Genomic DNA, 16782 nt, shown 5'->3' with positions numbered 1-16782 from the left:
AAATTTTCTCAAGGATATCGCTTAATATCAGAGGACGCATTCTTGACACGTCACATAGTAATCTCTACCCCAAATAGCGTTAACACTTCGAGGGGGACATGGCAAAAGAATAGAAGGGGGCCGTAACAAGGTTACCCCCGATCCCGTACTACTACTTACCACCACCCCAGCGTCATTCCTAGGATGGCGGACATTCTTTGTAGCATTGAGCGTGAAGCTACAGATACAGTATGTCAAGGAGGAAACTGTGAAGATCTTTTCTTTTAAGAAAGAAGGGTGGGTCCATCAGGACGACATGGTGATCTCACCCAAAAATAGATTTTTAGCTTCGCTCAAAATCCGTTTTTGGGGCTCAAGCAATGTCGTCCTGATGGACCCGCCCTTACTTTTTAATAAAAAGGGCTATATGACCCCTCCCTATAATGTAGTATCTGTAGCACCTCGTGTATCGCTACAAGGATGAAGATGGAACCGTCGGCGGCATTGTATACACACTTGAAGCGGGATAGGAGAGGTACCTTATTAACGGCTCTCCTTTCATTCTCATTTTTCGTTTTCTTGCCACTTTGACCCCTCGAACTGTTAATTCTATTCGGGGTGTAGATTACTATGTGGCGTGTCAAGAATACGTCCTCTGATATTATGTGATATCCCATGTTAAGTTTATTTAGGGATATTCGCTCCAGGAGTTAGAATTCTGGATACCTTAAGGTAAATTCTCTGGGAATATCACCGTAGTCAAATATACCCTAGGAAGCTACCCTAAAGGAACTTCCATCAGGACGACATGGCTATCTCACCCAAAAACAGATTTTTCGCTTTGCTCAAAATCCGTTTTACGAGACAAAAAGTACTCATCTGATGCCACAGCAACCTCCCGAAGGGAATCTAATTTCAACTCCTCCAAATGAGCCTTCAAACGATCAGAAGTACACCTTTTAAACTCTTCAACCAACAGCAACTGCTTTAACCAAAACGGGATCTTTAAAACAGCTACTTTTGGGTAGTCTTGGTGAACATGTTTATGCCTGTCTGAAATTGACGCTTTTGCAACTCATAAAGACACGTCTCTGCTCTTCGAATCGGCCAATCAGAAGCCGCCTGTTCTTCTCGCCAAGTCTGTAGCTCCTTCCAAAGACACCTCACTTGTGCTCCAGCCGGAAAAGTGTCAAGACGCGTCGCAGTAACGTCCACGTATCCCCCCTCCCCGACCTTCGTAATCATGGTAAGTACACAGTGACTGTAGGATAGTGAAGCCTAGTGATATGCTTACCTTTTGATGTTTGTTTCAAGGGATGTAGTATTACTGACGTGTCGTAGTGACTATCGCAAAAAGTATAGATCCCACGTAGGCTACCTCGGTCGAGTTTAGGCGGACCACGCTCATCCGATATGGGATCTATTGGACCCTAACAGTTCTACCGCACACTAGGTTACAACGCACATAATTTTTGCAATTTTTTTTAGTGATTGTCTGAGACATTTGTGAATAGTTTTGACCATATTTGTAGAAATAATAGTGATGATTTAGATATGTTAGGCTCATGTGTATTCAAAATATTACCTTACAAGGGATTAAATTACCTTTTTGTTAGGCAGTTACATTTTTTTCATTACATGATTTTAATTTTTTTTTTTTTTTTTTTTGCAGTTTCGTGGCCATATGTTTAATGGGCATCGCAACGCTGCATTGGAGACTCAGCAACGTACACCATGGGTTGCCCCGGATGATGCTGAAGGAAGTGATGTCGACGTGAGCCCTTTGGATGTCGACAGTGATGACGACGACCTTACATACGTTCCTGACTACGAAGGCCTTACTCTGGAGGATGCTTTTGACCCTCCCAACGCTAGAGGTTAGTATGAGAGAGAGAGAGAGAGAGAGAGAGAGAGAGAGAGAGAGAGAGAGAGAGAGAGAGAGAGAGAGAGATTTGTTTAAAAAAATTTAAAAGTCTAGTTGTTACAATGGTTGCTCTTTAGATTTGTTTTCATTGTGTTGCTCTTTAAATTTTTTTAAACAATAGGTATTTTTAAAAGTTATTTGTGTACTTGCATACTCAGTGACATACACATGCACACGCATGCATACTCACTGACATATACAAGCATACACATGCATACTCACTGACATACACAAGCACACACATGCATACTCACTGACATACACAAGCACACACATGCATACTCTCTGACATACACAAGCACACACATGTATACTCACTGACATACACAAGCACACACATGCATACTCACTGACATACACATGCACACGCATGCATACTCACTGACATACACATGCACATGCATGCATACTCACTGACATACACATGCACACACATTCATACTCATTGACATACACATGCACACATATGCATACTCACTGACATACACATACACACATGTATACTCACTGACATACACATGCACACACACCAGCACACACGAATCATTTACTGTTTCACTTACTTTATTCTTGTTTCAGGTTGCAGGGTCAATGTTGTTGTCCCTCAGGAGATGCCTGTGGAAGAGGAAGGTGAAGTTGAAGGTGAGGTTAACCCTAACAGGCCTCGTGTTGTTGAATGGAAGAAGGACGACATTGACATCCAACCCCTGCCCGACTTTATTCATCCACAGCCGGACTTCTTGAGGGAACCTTATGAGTATTTCTCTCAGTTCTTCACAGCTGAATTGAGGGATCACATCGTTTTCCAGTCCAACCTGTACTCAAGACAGAAGGATGTAGGCAGTAACTTCCACATATCAGAAGAGGATGTCAGGGTTTTCCTTGGCCTCATCATATTCATGGCCCTGGTTCCTCTCCCTACCATCGTCGACTTCTGGGCCGTGAAGACCAGGATTCTTCAGGTTGCAGACTTCATGTCCAGGAACCGCTTCAAGGCCATTCGATCATCACTTCACTTCAACGACAATGACCAGGCATCAGGCTCCCAAGATCGGTTCTTCAAGGTGAGAGTCCCCTTCAGCAAGGTCACCAGAGAGTTCCTGAAAGTTCCCGGGACTCCTATCCATTCCATTGATGAAGTGATGGTTGCCTACAAGGGCACAAGGGCTGGCAACCTTCGCCAGTATGTAGCCAAGAAGCCTGACAAGTGGGGCTACAAGTTGTTCTGCCTCTCCAGCGTGGATGGATTTGCGCATGATATTCTTATGTACAAAGGGGAGACAACCTTTGTGAGCCACCCTACTCAGCTGTCTGAAGAGGAGAATGCCATGTCAGCGACTTCCAAGTTTGTTGTCTCCCTTGTTAAGACCATCAAGGACCCAAGTCACGCAGCAGTGTATGAAATATCAAAACAAAAGGATTTAATAGCTTGATTAATTGTAATTCCCCTTTGTTGTAGCGCTATGTAATTATTTGGTGCTACAACTGTTAAATTTATCTTGTATCGGAGACCATTCCCATAAAATTGACAAAAAACATTAATATTATTTTGCAAAAATGATTTTCCCGTCCCCGGGAGTCCGTGGCATGAATATATTGATAATTCATTAAATAGATTATTACATACCTCTTCATTATTATTATTATTATTATTATTATTATTATTATTATTATTATTATTATTTGAAATTTTTAATGTGATGTTATCCAGTGCTTGTATAAAAAGGTCGTAAAAACATATTTGATCCTTGGACATGATACTTTTACATTTGTTTATAATTTTCAATTCATTACAACCCAAATCCTTTATAATTTCTTCAAGGGAATTATATTTATTGGTTTCATATAATTGTAAAATTAACGTTTCAAAAATACATCGCATTATTAAATAAAGATATAAGTAAATGAAATTAGTTTTAAAATATTGTAATATATATATAAAAAAACAATAAATATAATTATATATTAAAAGCCAAATTGATTTAATCTTGTGTTTTTATGTATTTTTGTCCAGAATAATCCCTTTTAGAAATATTACATTTGTTCAATAACGTTTCAAATTTGTTTACATCCGTTAGAACATAAATTATACCGTGGATACCACCACCCATAGGAAATGTTGCTACAACACCAAAATATGTATATATATCATCGCGTTTAGTTCGGAAAACACACTTATATCTTTCATATAAATCATTTGTTTTATAGTCACTATAATAGTATACTCTATCAATAAATAGGGGGTGTATCTTTAACGTCAAGATATTAAAATTAATATGCGGAAAGGGGTCGTTACTCTTCAAATTACCATCGCTATTATTATCAGGATCAATAAATTCTTTTAAATAAAATGATTGATACCATAACATCATCTTTATGTTTTCTTGTTTTGTTTCACTCATTTCTATACGAGATCGAATGTTTTTTTGATTTAACTGATGATATTTAGAAATAATATCTTCATCGTTAATGGAAGAAAAGTATTTTTTATCGTAAGTTAATATTATTTCTCCAATACAATAATTCTGTGGTGGTGGTGTATAATAAAAAAACCCACCGTAATATAACACTTTATTTTTGTAATTTAAATTCAAAACAAACCCAAGTTTATTAAATTCATTATTTTGGTGGAATAGTTCAATTTCATTAATATTATTGAATAAAAACTCAAATGATAATACTTCATAATAATACCAATATATTCTCTCATTCCATGGAATAGCAATTTTTATTTTGGCTACATTATTGAATGAGTCTAAATACCTGGCATCTTTAAAAAACTTATTTAAGCCATCCTTAAATTCACCTAGATTCATTTTTTTTATATTAAAAAAATATGGCAGATGGAATGATAAACAATGGTTTACAAGCACACGAATTGGAATACATCGATTTTCAAGACCTAATAGATAACTTCAGTTTTGATGAAGAAGAATCATATAATGAAAATTTTCAGATTTTTGAAAACCAGATGATGGGCAATTTAGATATTGACGGTCAAACGTTGGATGAGACGTTACTACCAATTTATAATAATGATAATATTAATATTATCAATAACCAAGACATGAATATTGTAACGGATACGACAGAAAGCCACGAAGAAATAAATCAGCAGCAACCAAAACTTCAACTATTAGAGGGGATGGGCATGAAAATTAATTCAACCCCACCACAACCAACACCCAAAATCATCAAGGGTAAAGACATGAATAAAATGCAAGAACTTTTTAAAAGTGAAAACAACTTAACAAATTTCCCCCCAAAACCTAATGGTGCTTCCAATGAAAGCAGCACTCCAAACCCCAACAGCCCCGGTAGTAGTAGTAGTAGTAGTAGTAGTAGTAGTAATAGTAGTAGTAATGACAATTTTGAATCCTTTGAGCAATCACCCTTAATATATAAAGACCAAAAAAATAATATAAAATATCAAATTATGCAAACACTTCATGGCAATAAAAGCAAGAATATTAACAGAAACAACAATGAAAATAATTTACAAAATAAATATTCATTTCAACAACCAAATAAAAATCAATTACATTTAGAGGAGAATACATCAACCACCACTTCTATTTCTCAAAAAGAAGGAGATGAAATAAATTCGTCTTTGTATAAACAAATTCATCATCATCAACAACAACAACAACAACAACAACAACAACAACAACAACAACAACAACTACTACCACCACCACAGAAGCAAAAACCCACGCAACCCACACAAATGACCAAACAACCAAGAGTAATAGTAAAAAGAAAATTTGATGATGAAAATGACGATGATATTGTATATCCTTTGGATAAGAAGAAACCCAAAAGTGATTCAGTTAAAAACAATCGGTTATATATTGCAAAAAAATCTATGAAAGATGATAGTAGTAATCGACAAAGATATTTTTATCCTAATCATGTTGCTTTATCATCACCAACAAATAATCATAGTCCTAAAGATGGTGGAACCGAGTATTATCTATTTAAGAGATCGACAAAAAATACTCCCACACAATTATCTAGTTTATAGGTAATTTTTTCAGTTTAACATATAAGAATATTTTCTCTCCTTAGGGAAAAAATAAGAAATAAATTTTTCACGTCAATTTTTTTATTAATAATAATAATAATAATACATAAATTATTATAAATTACAATAATGACTTTATTTAATGATAATGATAATAACATAAACATTTTTGAAACAAATATACATACCCCAAATACCACAATTAAACAATAAAAATGAAACAATTAAACAATAGAGCTCTTCTTTCTTCTTGTATAATACTTTTTGTGATTGTTCTCATTCTGGTCACTGTCATTAAAAAAATCATTTTTACATAGAATTTTATTTTTTTGTGTTTTTGTGTTATTTATATGACAAAGCCCCTTTAAACATACTCGTTGTGCTTTGCGGTAAGGACATCTTAGTGTTGCACATATACTTTGACATTTACAACCATTAAACATTGTCCCTTCTTCGTGTTGTACAACGGTCCTTAAAGGCATTGATGCCTTTTTAGAAAATAGAAGAGGAGGAAGAGGAGAAGGGGGAGGGGGGGGAGTATTATTAATCTTCACAATAACATTTGTATTTTCTATTATTCTTTCCATATTTTCACATTTTTCAATTGTCGAGGGAGAAAATAGATTTTTAATTATAATATTCTTATTCAATGATGCAATTCTATATTTATTTATATCTGGTAAATATTCAACAATTTTTCCTAACATATTAAAATTCATTTTATGAACTTTATCAACTTTTGGTATATAAATTTTAACAATAGTCCCTGGGTGGTATATTTCTAAATTATTACTCTCAATATTATTCTCGCTTACCGTAGCGGCGTGCTTCATGTTGGTGGATATTTGTTTTCTTAAAATTCCTAGCCGCTCTGAATTATCGGAAATCTGATTTGATTCTTGGAGTGTGTCCATTTCTTCTTCGTTATTAAATTGTTCTTCTTGATCTTCTTCTTCTTGTTCTTCTTCTTGTTCTAGTTCTTCTTCTTCTTCTTCTTCTTCTTCTTCTTCTTCTTCTTCTTCTTGTTCTTCGTTAATTCCTAATGAAATGGGGGGGTTTTGTCCAAAGACTGCAAAATACGGAGAATATCCAATTGTACGGTTTAAAGCATTATTTTTTTGCATTTGTACAAACGGTAGACCCTTTACCCAATTTATGTTTTCATTATCTGCAATCCAACATCGCATCATTTGTTCAATATCTTGGTTGGATCTTTCAACCGATCCTTGAGATTCGGGGTGTCTGGGCCTTCCTTTAACAATGCTAATGTTGGGCCATATTTTATTTAATTTATCAGTAAAGTTAAATTCTCGTCCATTATCTGATTGCAAAATTTTTGGACAACCAATTGTAGTGAAGATATCTATTAAAATATTAACAACAGATGTTACATCTTTATTAACCAATGGTCGCAGAATGCAGAACTTTGTCAAATGGTCTTGATAATTTAGAATATATCTAAATTCACAAACATTTATTGTCGACATGTCAATTAAATCAACCTGGCCCCTCTCACCAAAACCATTTGATATGATTGGATTAGTTTTGTTATTGTTTTTAGATGAAATATTTGATCTTTTCTTTAAACAATTATTACAAAGAGAAATGAATAAATGAACTTGATACAAAGAAATATTAATTATGCCATTTGTTTTAAGATTATGTAGTGTTCTTTTTTCGCCCCCATGTCCACAATTTATATGAGATTTGAAAATATTATCCCATATTTCTTCTACTGGAATAAGATATGAAGAAGAAGTAAGGTAACGAGGGTTACTTGACTTTTTTTTAATCAATCTTTCCTTACCCGCGATAACTCCAGTTTTATAGTTCCGCAACAGATAATAAGACATGGCTGGTTTTGTACGATGATTCGACTCACTTTCTTTAATTATCCTTATATATTTATCCAACACTTCGTTGTTTACCATCGATCTAGATAGTATTTGTTTTGTGTTAGAATTTCTGGTTTCTTTCCCTCTCCACGAATACTTTTCTTCGAGCTTCTGATAGAAGATTTTCTTTTTTTCATCATAATTGGTTGGCATTTTGGTGTTGGGTATTTATCAATTTTTGGGTCTGCAAAATAATTCCATGGCACGTCGGGTACCTAAAAAAAAAATATACTTATATATATATGTGTGTAATCACATAAAAGCAGACTACTCTTTAACACTTATCATACTTGTTTTAGAATTTATATTGCATTTTCAAAAACAATGTTTAACCAAAGAAAAAATAATAAAAGTGTCATAATCAAAAAATTATTGCGTGATATGGTAATCAAATCTGATGATTCTGATGTTTTGGATTTTGAATATATTCCAAAATCATTCACCGAAAAAAATGGATATTTTTCAATAAGAAGACTAAGAGAAATCCAAAAAAATATTTTTGAAAGAACTTTGAATGAACTATATGAAAATTCCAAAGAAAAATTGGTAATTATGACCAATTCCACCCCCCGCAATTTAAAATTTTTTAAATTACACGACAATATTACTAAAATGATATTTCGATCAATAGAGGTTAATTGTAGATTGATATCTCATTTTGATGGAACAAAAACTAATATAAGCGAAAATGCACCATCAAATACAAACTTGAATAGAATAAGTAATATCAAATTTAAAGGAGACCTTCAGATATTGATTGAAAATTTACTAAATAGATGCCTAAGTGATATTTTGAGTGTTACTGATTATGACAAAAATGCAATAAGAATGAATTACGCCTCGGCGTACGTCCCGCTTGGTTGTAAGAATTATTGTACACTTCCGTGTAAAAATATAGAAAAAAAAATAATGGAATCTGATGCAAACGTTTCCAACCTATTTTCATTACACAATAATAATTTAAAAAATTTATTTCAATCAAAAGATACAAATATATGTTTCTTTAAAAGACAACCCATTGGAAAAACATTTATTCCTTTTATAAACAGAAATAATAAAGAAAATAACAAAGATAGAATAACCAAGGATAAAACCAATAGTAATGATGATGATGATGATGATAATAGAGCTGATGAATACGACTTTTATTCTAACAACAAACAAAATGATCTATCTTATGAATATTTTAGTCAAGATATAAACCCAGAAAACGATTTTATATTTGATAATTGTTATGTTAAAGTTACTCAAAATATGAAGGAAGATTTAGAGACGTCTATTTTAGGAATATATAATCTCGAGGCTTTTAATGAAAACGAAAATTTTTTGTCTAGTATAGGTAATAAATCGTGTACAGCACTGATGGACTTTCAGCTAGAAAAAATTGGTATCAGCCATGCTGGATTTAATTTATATCTAAATATAAGAAATGTAAATTGTGCGCCAATATTTTATACAAATATTACTAGTGAAAATCTATTACCTTCGGTTGATGAATATCTCATAAATGAAGTTAAAAATAAACCAGAATATCAAAAATATTTAATTGATAATAATATTGTCAAAAAAATTAATATTTGTAATTGGGGTATTAAGAATGAAATTGAATCAAGCGACGATGAAAAGGAAATATCATCGAGCGACAATGAAAATGAAATATCATCGAGATTTTGTATTGATAATGATAATGATGATGATGAAGAAGAAGAAGAAGAAGAAGAAGAAGTTTGCAGTCAACCGAAAAAGCGAAAGACCCAATAAAAACCTCATTATTTTTCAATCGACATCATTTCATCAATAAATTAAATGAATTAGTTCCAGTTCAATGAGGGATACACATAATTGTTGAACTAATAAAACTACATAGATTATCACGCAATTGATTTTCGGGTGATATTTTAATTAAATAATTCTTTACATTTTCAAATGTATATTTCTGTAATACATTACAAGGAAATTTCATTCCTTGGCGGTTGATTGGATTATATCGATTACCCGTCAAAATGCCCACAAGATGAATAAGAATGAGTGTTGCATTAATGTGTGGATTATTTTTTTCGATTTTTATATATAATAAATTACTAAGATTAATAATACTAGTGATGTGTCCTAACCATTTATCAACATTTCTTATGTCTGTTGAATATACCAAATATAATTGTTTATTATTGCTAATTAATCTACATACATCAAATAACCACATTGGTATACCAGGAAAAACTGGATGGTTGATAACTAATCCATATCTTTCAATACCATCACTTAGCATATAACTAACATAAAATTTACTTTTTCTACAATCAATGAAATGGGCTATAATTGAAAACATATTAATATCTGCTATAAAAAATATCATCATATTTATATTTGGAACCAAGAATTGTTTCAATAAGAATATTATCATCGATTAGATATGTATGTATATATTTATTAATCAGGGTATTTTTGTTATCAATGTTTCCTTCGTTTAGTGCTTTGTAATACATTTTAGAAATGAATTCGTACAATAAACCATTTTTTTTATCATATCTAGAGGACTTTCTAGTGATATTTTTATTATTCTGGTTTCTTTCCCGTTTTTTATTTTCAAGATATATATCCATATCTAAATAGGGATATATATATTGATGATTTGCGTTTTTATCATCATTTAAGAAATTTTCAGTAACATTCTTAATAATTGTAGAATCATTTTTATTGGCTTTTATAATGGTGTGGCTTTGATCAAATTGAGATTGAATTTGAGTGTGTTGGAGAGTTTTCCATACAATGGCTGATATATCTGTGCCAGGCTCATATAATTCCATTTTATGTATGTTTGTTTGAATAATGATAATGTTAACTCCAAAACAATTTGTTTGTTTATTACTTTTATTTTTTTTTGTAAAGTCGGCGTGCGATTGTAATGTTTTTTTCAATATCATTATTATTATTATATTTATTATTCTTATATATATAAATTATGTTATTTTCCATCATTATTTATTATTTCAATTATATTTTGTTCAACATATAAATAATTTTTCAAATCGCGCTCATCTTCTGCATAAATGATGCTTCCAAATAAGGATGGTTCTTGTTTTGGTGATTGAGACGAAAAATTTGCTATTATATACACATATATATCTTTGGCAATAGCTTTGTCATAAATTTTTCCAATGAATTTAAATAATTCATTATTTCTGTTTGAAAAGAAATAAAGCGTATTTATTGTAGATTTATTAATTTTTAAATTGGGGGGGTTTGTATTATTGCAAAGACAGGCCATAGGTTGCTTTGTAGTGTACTTTGTGGAAAAGATATTTGGACGATTATTTATATTATCAAACAAGGGACCGAGCAAATTATATAATTTGTCAATGGTATCGACATACGGAACATAACTTTTAAATGTTACTACTGTTTTATTTTGTTTTAAATTCATATTTATTGAATTTTTTAATTATTAAAAAAATGAAATTATATGACGATTCTTTGATTCAAATTCCGATAGATAATATAGACTCTAATTTGATTAAAAACTATCTCAAGAACAACCCAAACATAAAGGAATATAAAAAAATGTTTTATTGTCGATGGCACCGAAAAATAAAATCTAGAAAGGGAAAAAAATATAAAAAAAATATGGGAAACAAAAGTAAAAATGCCTTCATTTATGCTGGTAATCCCATAGCAAAATATAAATCAAATAAAAATAAACTCGCCCAACAATTTTTTTGTTTGTGTGAAAATAGATTTTGGGAAAATAAAATGTATCATGACTTAAAAAAAAAACAATTTCCAAAATTGGTTACTTACAAAGATTTACTGAGTAATCATTATTGTTTGAATACATTTTCCAAGGAAGAATATGATTTATGTGATAATTTATCGGTGGTCAAAATAATAATAGAATATAAAAACGGGGAATTAATGGTTGATAATTCAAATACTTTATGCCATTTTTGGCAACCACACTTGGTTAATAATGTATCTGTAATATTACAAGATTTTTTATATTTGTGTTCGGTTTGTCTAGAGGATAATTGTCGTGCGGTTAATTCATTCGTGCATAGGTGTGGTCATATTATGTGCTTGTCTTGTGTTCAATCTAAAATAAATATTTATCCCAAAATCCCACACAAAAACCTTTTAAATGAATGTCAGTTATGCAGAGGAAAAAATATAGATATTGAATAATAACAAAAAGGTTTCTTATTTGCTACCCAATGTACTGCCGCTATGAAGTTTAGTACTGTAATCATAATAAAAAGACGCTTGTATAATGATAATATTCAGAAAATAAAAAAATTCTATACAATTCACTCCAAGTTTTTCTTTATTGTTCATATTTAAAAAATAACGAAACAACACATCAACTCTATAAAAAAATGAATATAGAACAAGTGGATAATAATTTATTAAATCATATATTATCAAAAATTCAAAAATCCTATTATAACGTTCCAGGATTGACTTATGATTCTAGGGAGTTAAAATTTTTGTGTAGGCACATAGATAAGGAAATATTAAACAGCGTGAGTTTATCGCCATATCATGGACAAAGAAATCCTCTATTGAAAACATATACAAATTTAAATATTTTTCGATATATGATAGACAACATAAATCGTGTTTTACAGGAGTCGGGTGATGTTAGACCATTCGAATCATATTTCGATAAACTTAAATATAATCCAACCGAAGAAATTTATGAGGCCTTGTGTTTTATTTATTACTTAAATGCTCATGAAAATTATATCAATGATACAAAAAAATTTAATTGTGTAGTGGAAAATTATTCAACTGATGATAAAAAAACCTTTTCCGGTAGTAGAACGGAATGTTTAATTAAATCATTAGATTTAGATTGGTAGAATAAAACAGGAAAAAAAGCTAAGATTTTTTCTATAGACACAGAAAAAAAGAAACACGTTGGCAATATATATAAATTGTTTAATGGATTAATGAGTTTTATCATGACGCATAACTCTGATGATCAAAATTTGTGGAATTCCATCGGTACCGCATGTGGTGACATAAAAGGGAAAAAGGCTGTAATTATTGAAGCTATATATGCTGGCCTTATAACTAACAACGACGTTACTCAAATTTCACAAATTCTTGCAAGCGAACTATCGCTAGATTCATCCCCAAGTAAAGTAGCTGCACTTATTTACATAACTATTTTTTCATATAAGATTTTGTATTTTAGTTATATAAGATCGTCAAAATTTACTTAAAAATGAAAATGTCTAATATTTTTTTTGAGCAATCACAATTTTCATTCTTGGTGTAGTAATTATTTTTAGACACAATTTGACAATATATTGGTAAATAATCTGGCCAAATTATAAAATCATCATTTCGAATTTTATTGCCCAATTCTAATACAAATTTTAAACACAAACAAAAAACATTCAAAGTTTTATTTATTTCAGCATGTTTTTGTAATTCTTTGTGGAATATGATAGGAATCTGATATTTCATAAAATCTAATCGCGACATAACATTTAAACACGCATTTTTGAGATTTGGAAAATAATGTTCTTGATTCTCATTAATCATATTAAATATTTTATCTCTATCAATAATACCCCTCGGATATGCTAGAATTATCCTTTTAAAAATTTCTATATCTTTAGTAAAAAATAGGAAATGAAAATAGGAGTATTTTAATCTAAAAATTATTTGACTGTATATAAAAAAATAATAGATTTTTTCTTTAATTTGTAGTCTAATAATCAATAAAATATCATTGTTTGAAATGTGGAGACCATAAAGTCTATCTATATTCTTAATTTCTAATGACATTTTAATGAAAAAATTATAATCTGATAATTTCAAATCCTTTTTTATCCCATTATCATTTCCATAGTAAGGTAAAACAGTATAAAATGACGTGGTCTCTTTTTTTTCGATGGAAGTAGTCATGATACACCTTTCATGTGTTAGGGGTATAACATACTTATTATATTTTGAAAATTCACTAGCCGTAAAAGGTAAAGATCGAGGGGATGTACTATTCAAGTCATTAAAATAATCCTTTAAGAAATGTTCCATATCGATGGTTGTTTCTATTCCCGGAACAAATGATTTAAAATTTAGGTGACCGCTATGCATTTTGTTAATATATAAAATTTTGATCACTTTATGAAATTTTACCAAATAATAATTTCAAAACACAAAGAAATTATCTTTTGAATAAATACGCGTGCATATATATATATAATATTAATATTTTTTAGTATAAATATTAATATTATTATTATTAACAGTGTAATTATTCAATTGTTTAAGAATTTTTTCAAAATATTGTTGTTTGGTAGTAAATAGAAAAAAGTGTGATATAGTATAAATAATATGTTAAAACTTATCACCTTTAATAAAAAAAATGATAAAACGTAGGTTGAAATGAAATAAAAGTGTGATATAGTATAAATAATATGTTAAAACTTATCACCTTTAATAAAAAAAATGATAAAACGTAGGTTGAAATGAAATAAATTCAAGAGTTAGTCACATTGAAAATATGACTAATAATAATAATTAAATATTCCAGGGGAAAGATGTGGAATATAAAAAAACCTACCAACCCACCCACCCCTAACCCCCTTTATCCACCCATTCTCGGCCCCTCTAAACAATAAAAAGAGTGGTCATTAAAGCTAGTTGGTTAGTACAACACGCCGCAGCCATGGCCGAGGACGAAAATCAACTCTTTATAGATATATTTATAAAAACCGTTACAACCAACGACAAAGTTGTAAACCCGGTTTTAGATAGTAACTGTATCTTTAATCTTTTAAAAATTCTTTATCCAGCGGCAACCGAAACTACTTTAAGTTTGCTAAAAAAAAACGGACTCAAGGAAATATTATCAAATATATCACCATTTTCATCGTTTTCATATAAAAATATAGGACTTTGTCTCGTTCCAATTTATGAAAAAGATAACATTTGAAGAATATATGAAATCAATACAGAAGGATTTTTCGAACTTTACGATTAAAACTATCCCACAATCTCAAAACGAACACAATCAAATAAACGAATGGGCTAAATGTTGTGGGTGGGTTTATCAAAATAACAACAATAAAAACAATGAAAATTTTGTTGGAAATATCGAAAATCAAACTAGAATTTATTTTATGACAAAGTCAAAATATTTTGGTGAATGGGTATATAAATTTAAAAAGTTTGATACTGAATCGAGAGATTTTTATGTCGAACCCAATAAAACCAGGAAAATACCCATGATGAAAAAATGTGGGATAACACCCATCAAAAATTACGCTGATACATTTGGTAGTCTTACTTGTAATGTTTACGAGTTCCCCTATAAAAATAATGATATGAGTATGATAGTTATTTTACCAGATAAGATTTGTTATAAATATGAATTATTAAATCAAGTGATTAATAATTATAATAAAAACGGTATTCATGAAAAACTGAAGAAAATGAAACAAAAAATAAACTTTACGCATATATTTATGCCAAAATTTCATATTAATAACAGCTTTACACTAAATGACACCTTTATAGGAATACCAAAATTAGCTCCTTTAGTACAAAATGCCGATTTGCGAGGAATTTTACAAGAAAAAGAGAAGACGCGGTGGTTACAGCCCGTTAATACCGTTATTATTGAAACTTGTGTTTATATTAATAATAATGAAAATGGAACTGAAATGAACGCACAAGCAAATGCTTGCTATATGGATGGTGGACCGGATTATTATTTGCCTTTAAATTTGAATAAACCCTTTGTTTATAGTATTCACGATAATAATTCTGGAAGAATAGGTATTTTGGGAATTTTCACATAAATAAAAAAAATTATTTGGGATATTTTCCCTAGCTTTTATATTTATAGTATTACTAGTATTTATAAGTGTGCGCCGATATTTGCACAAATTCCTTACAATGTTTGAAGCCCGCCTCGTTCAAAGCAGCATTCTCAATAAAGCCACCAATGCCATCAAGGAGTTGTTAAATGAGGCGACATGGGTCTGTACAGAATCTGGCATTCAACTACAGGCCATGGATACAAGCCACGTTTCTCTGGTATCTCTTAATCTACTCGCCGAAGGTTTTGATAAATACAAATGCGAACGCGATCTAGTTATGGGGATAAACATCTCCGTTATGTCCAAAATATTAAAGTGTGCTAATGACGATGATGATGTTATAACAATAAAGGCCCAAGACAATGCGGACACGATCACATTTATCTTTGAATCTCGCAGTCAACAAAAAAAATCTAAGTATGTAATGAAATTAATGAATTTAGATCAAGAATATTTAAATATTCCCGATATTGAACACAATTGCACAATTAGAATGCCATCAAATGAATTTTCCCTTATCTGTAGAGATCTTAGTCAATTTGGAGATTCCATAGACATAACTTGCATTAAAGATAGTGTAAAATTTTCAACTGCCGGTGATATTGGCACCGCAAATATAAAATTTACAAAAACGTCTAGTGAAGATAACGAGGAAAGGACCGTAAAAGTTGAGGCGCAAAAACCCATCAAGATGACCTTTTCGTGTAGATACCTTAATTTGTTTACCAATGCTACTGCTTTTTCTCCTAGGGTATCTCTTTTCATGTCCCCTAATGTGCCTATGGTTGTGGAATATAGTATTGAAGATGTTGGCAACATTCGCTATTTTTTGGCCCCAAAAATAGAGGAAGAGAATAATAGCTAAATATTATTTTCGTAAATTACTTTAACAACCGTTGTTATTCGTTCTTATCACACTGTATTAGTGTAGTTGTGTTTTGTATAAGTGTTTGTCCAGTAAATTTACTTGTATATTAATAATAATTTTATTAAATTATTTCTATATATAATTATTGAGTTTTAATTAGTTTTCCTATATCTATTTTATATCTTTTTTATTAATTTTATTAAATTTATAAGAAGGGACGCTTGGAATATATGGACTGAAAAACAATAAGAAAATAAAAA

At 30.8% G+C, this 16782-nt stretch overlaps 1 protein-coding gene across 1 annotated transcript; it reads left to right on the top strand.

Moving 5' to 3' along the window:
• The first annotated feature begins 15730 nt into the window (after positions 1 to 15730).
• LOC137656010 (proliferating cell nuclear antigen-like) lies at positions 15731 to 16519 on the top strand. The gene has a single exon (XM_068390198.1). The coding sequence runs from the start codon at positions 15731 to 15733 to the stop codon at positions 16517 to 16519; it is 789 nt and encodes a 262-aa protein (XP_068246299.1).
• The last annotated feature ends 263 nt before the right edge of the window (positions 16520 to 16782 follow it).

Source organism: Palaemon carinicauda, chromosome 17 (assembly GCF_036898095.1).
Source record: "Palaemon carinicauda isolate YSFRI2023 chromosome 17, ASM3689809v2, whole genome shotgun sequence".
NCBI classification, from domain to species: Eukaryota; Metazoa; Arthropoda; class Malacostraca; order Decapoda; family Palaemonidae; genus Palaemon; species Palaemon carinicauda.
Note: the sequence above shows the minus strand (reverse complement) of the source record. Positions and strands in the feature narration are given on the sequence as shown.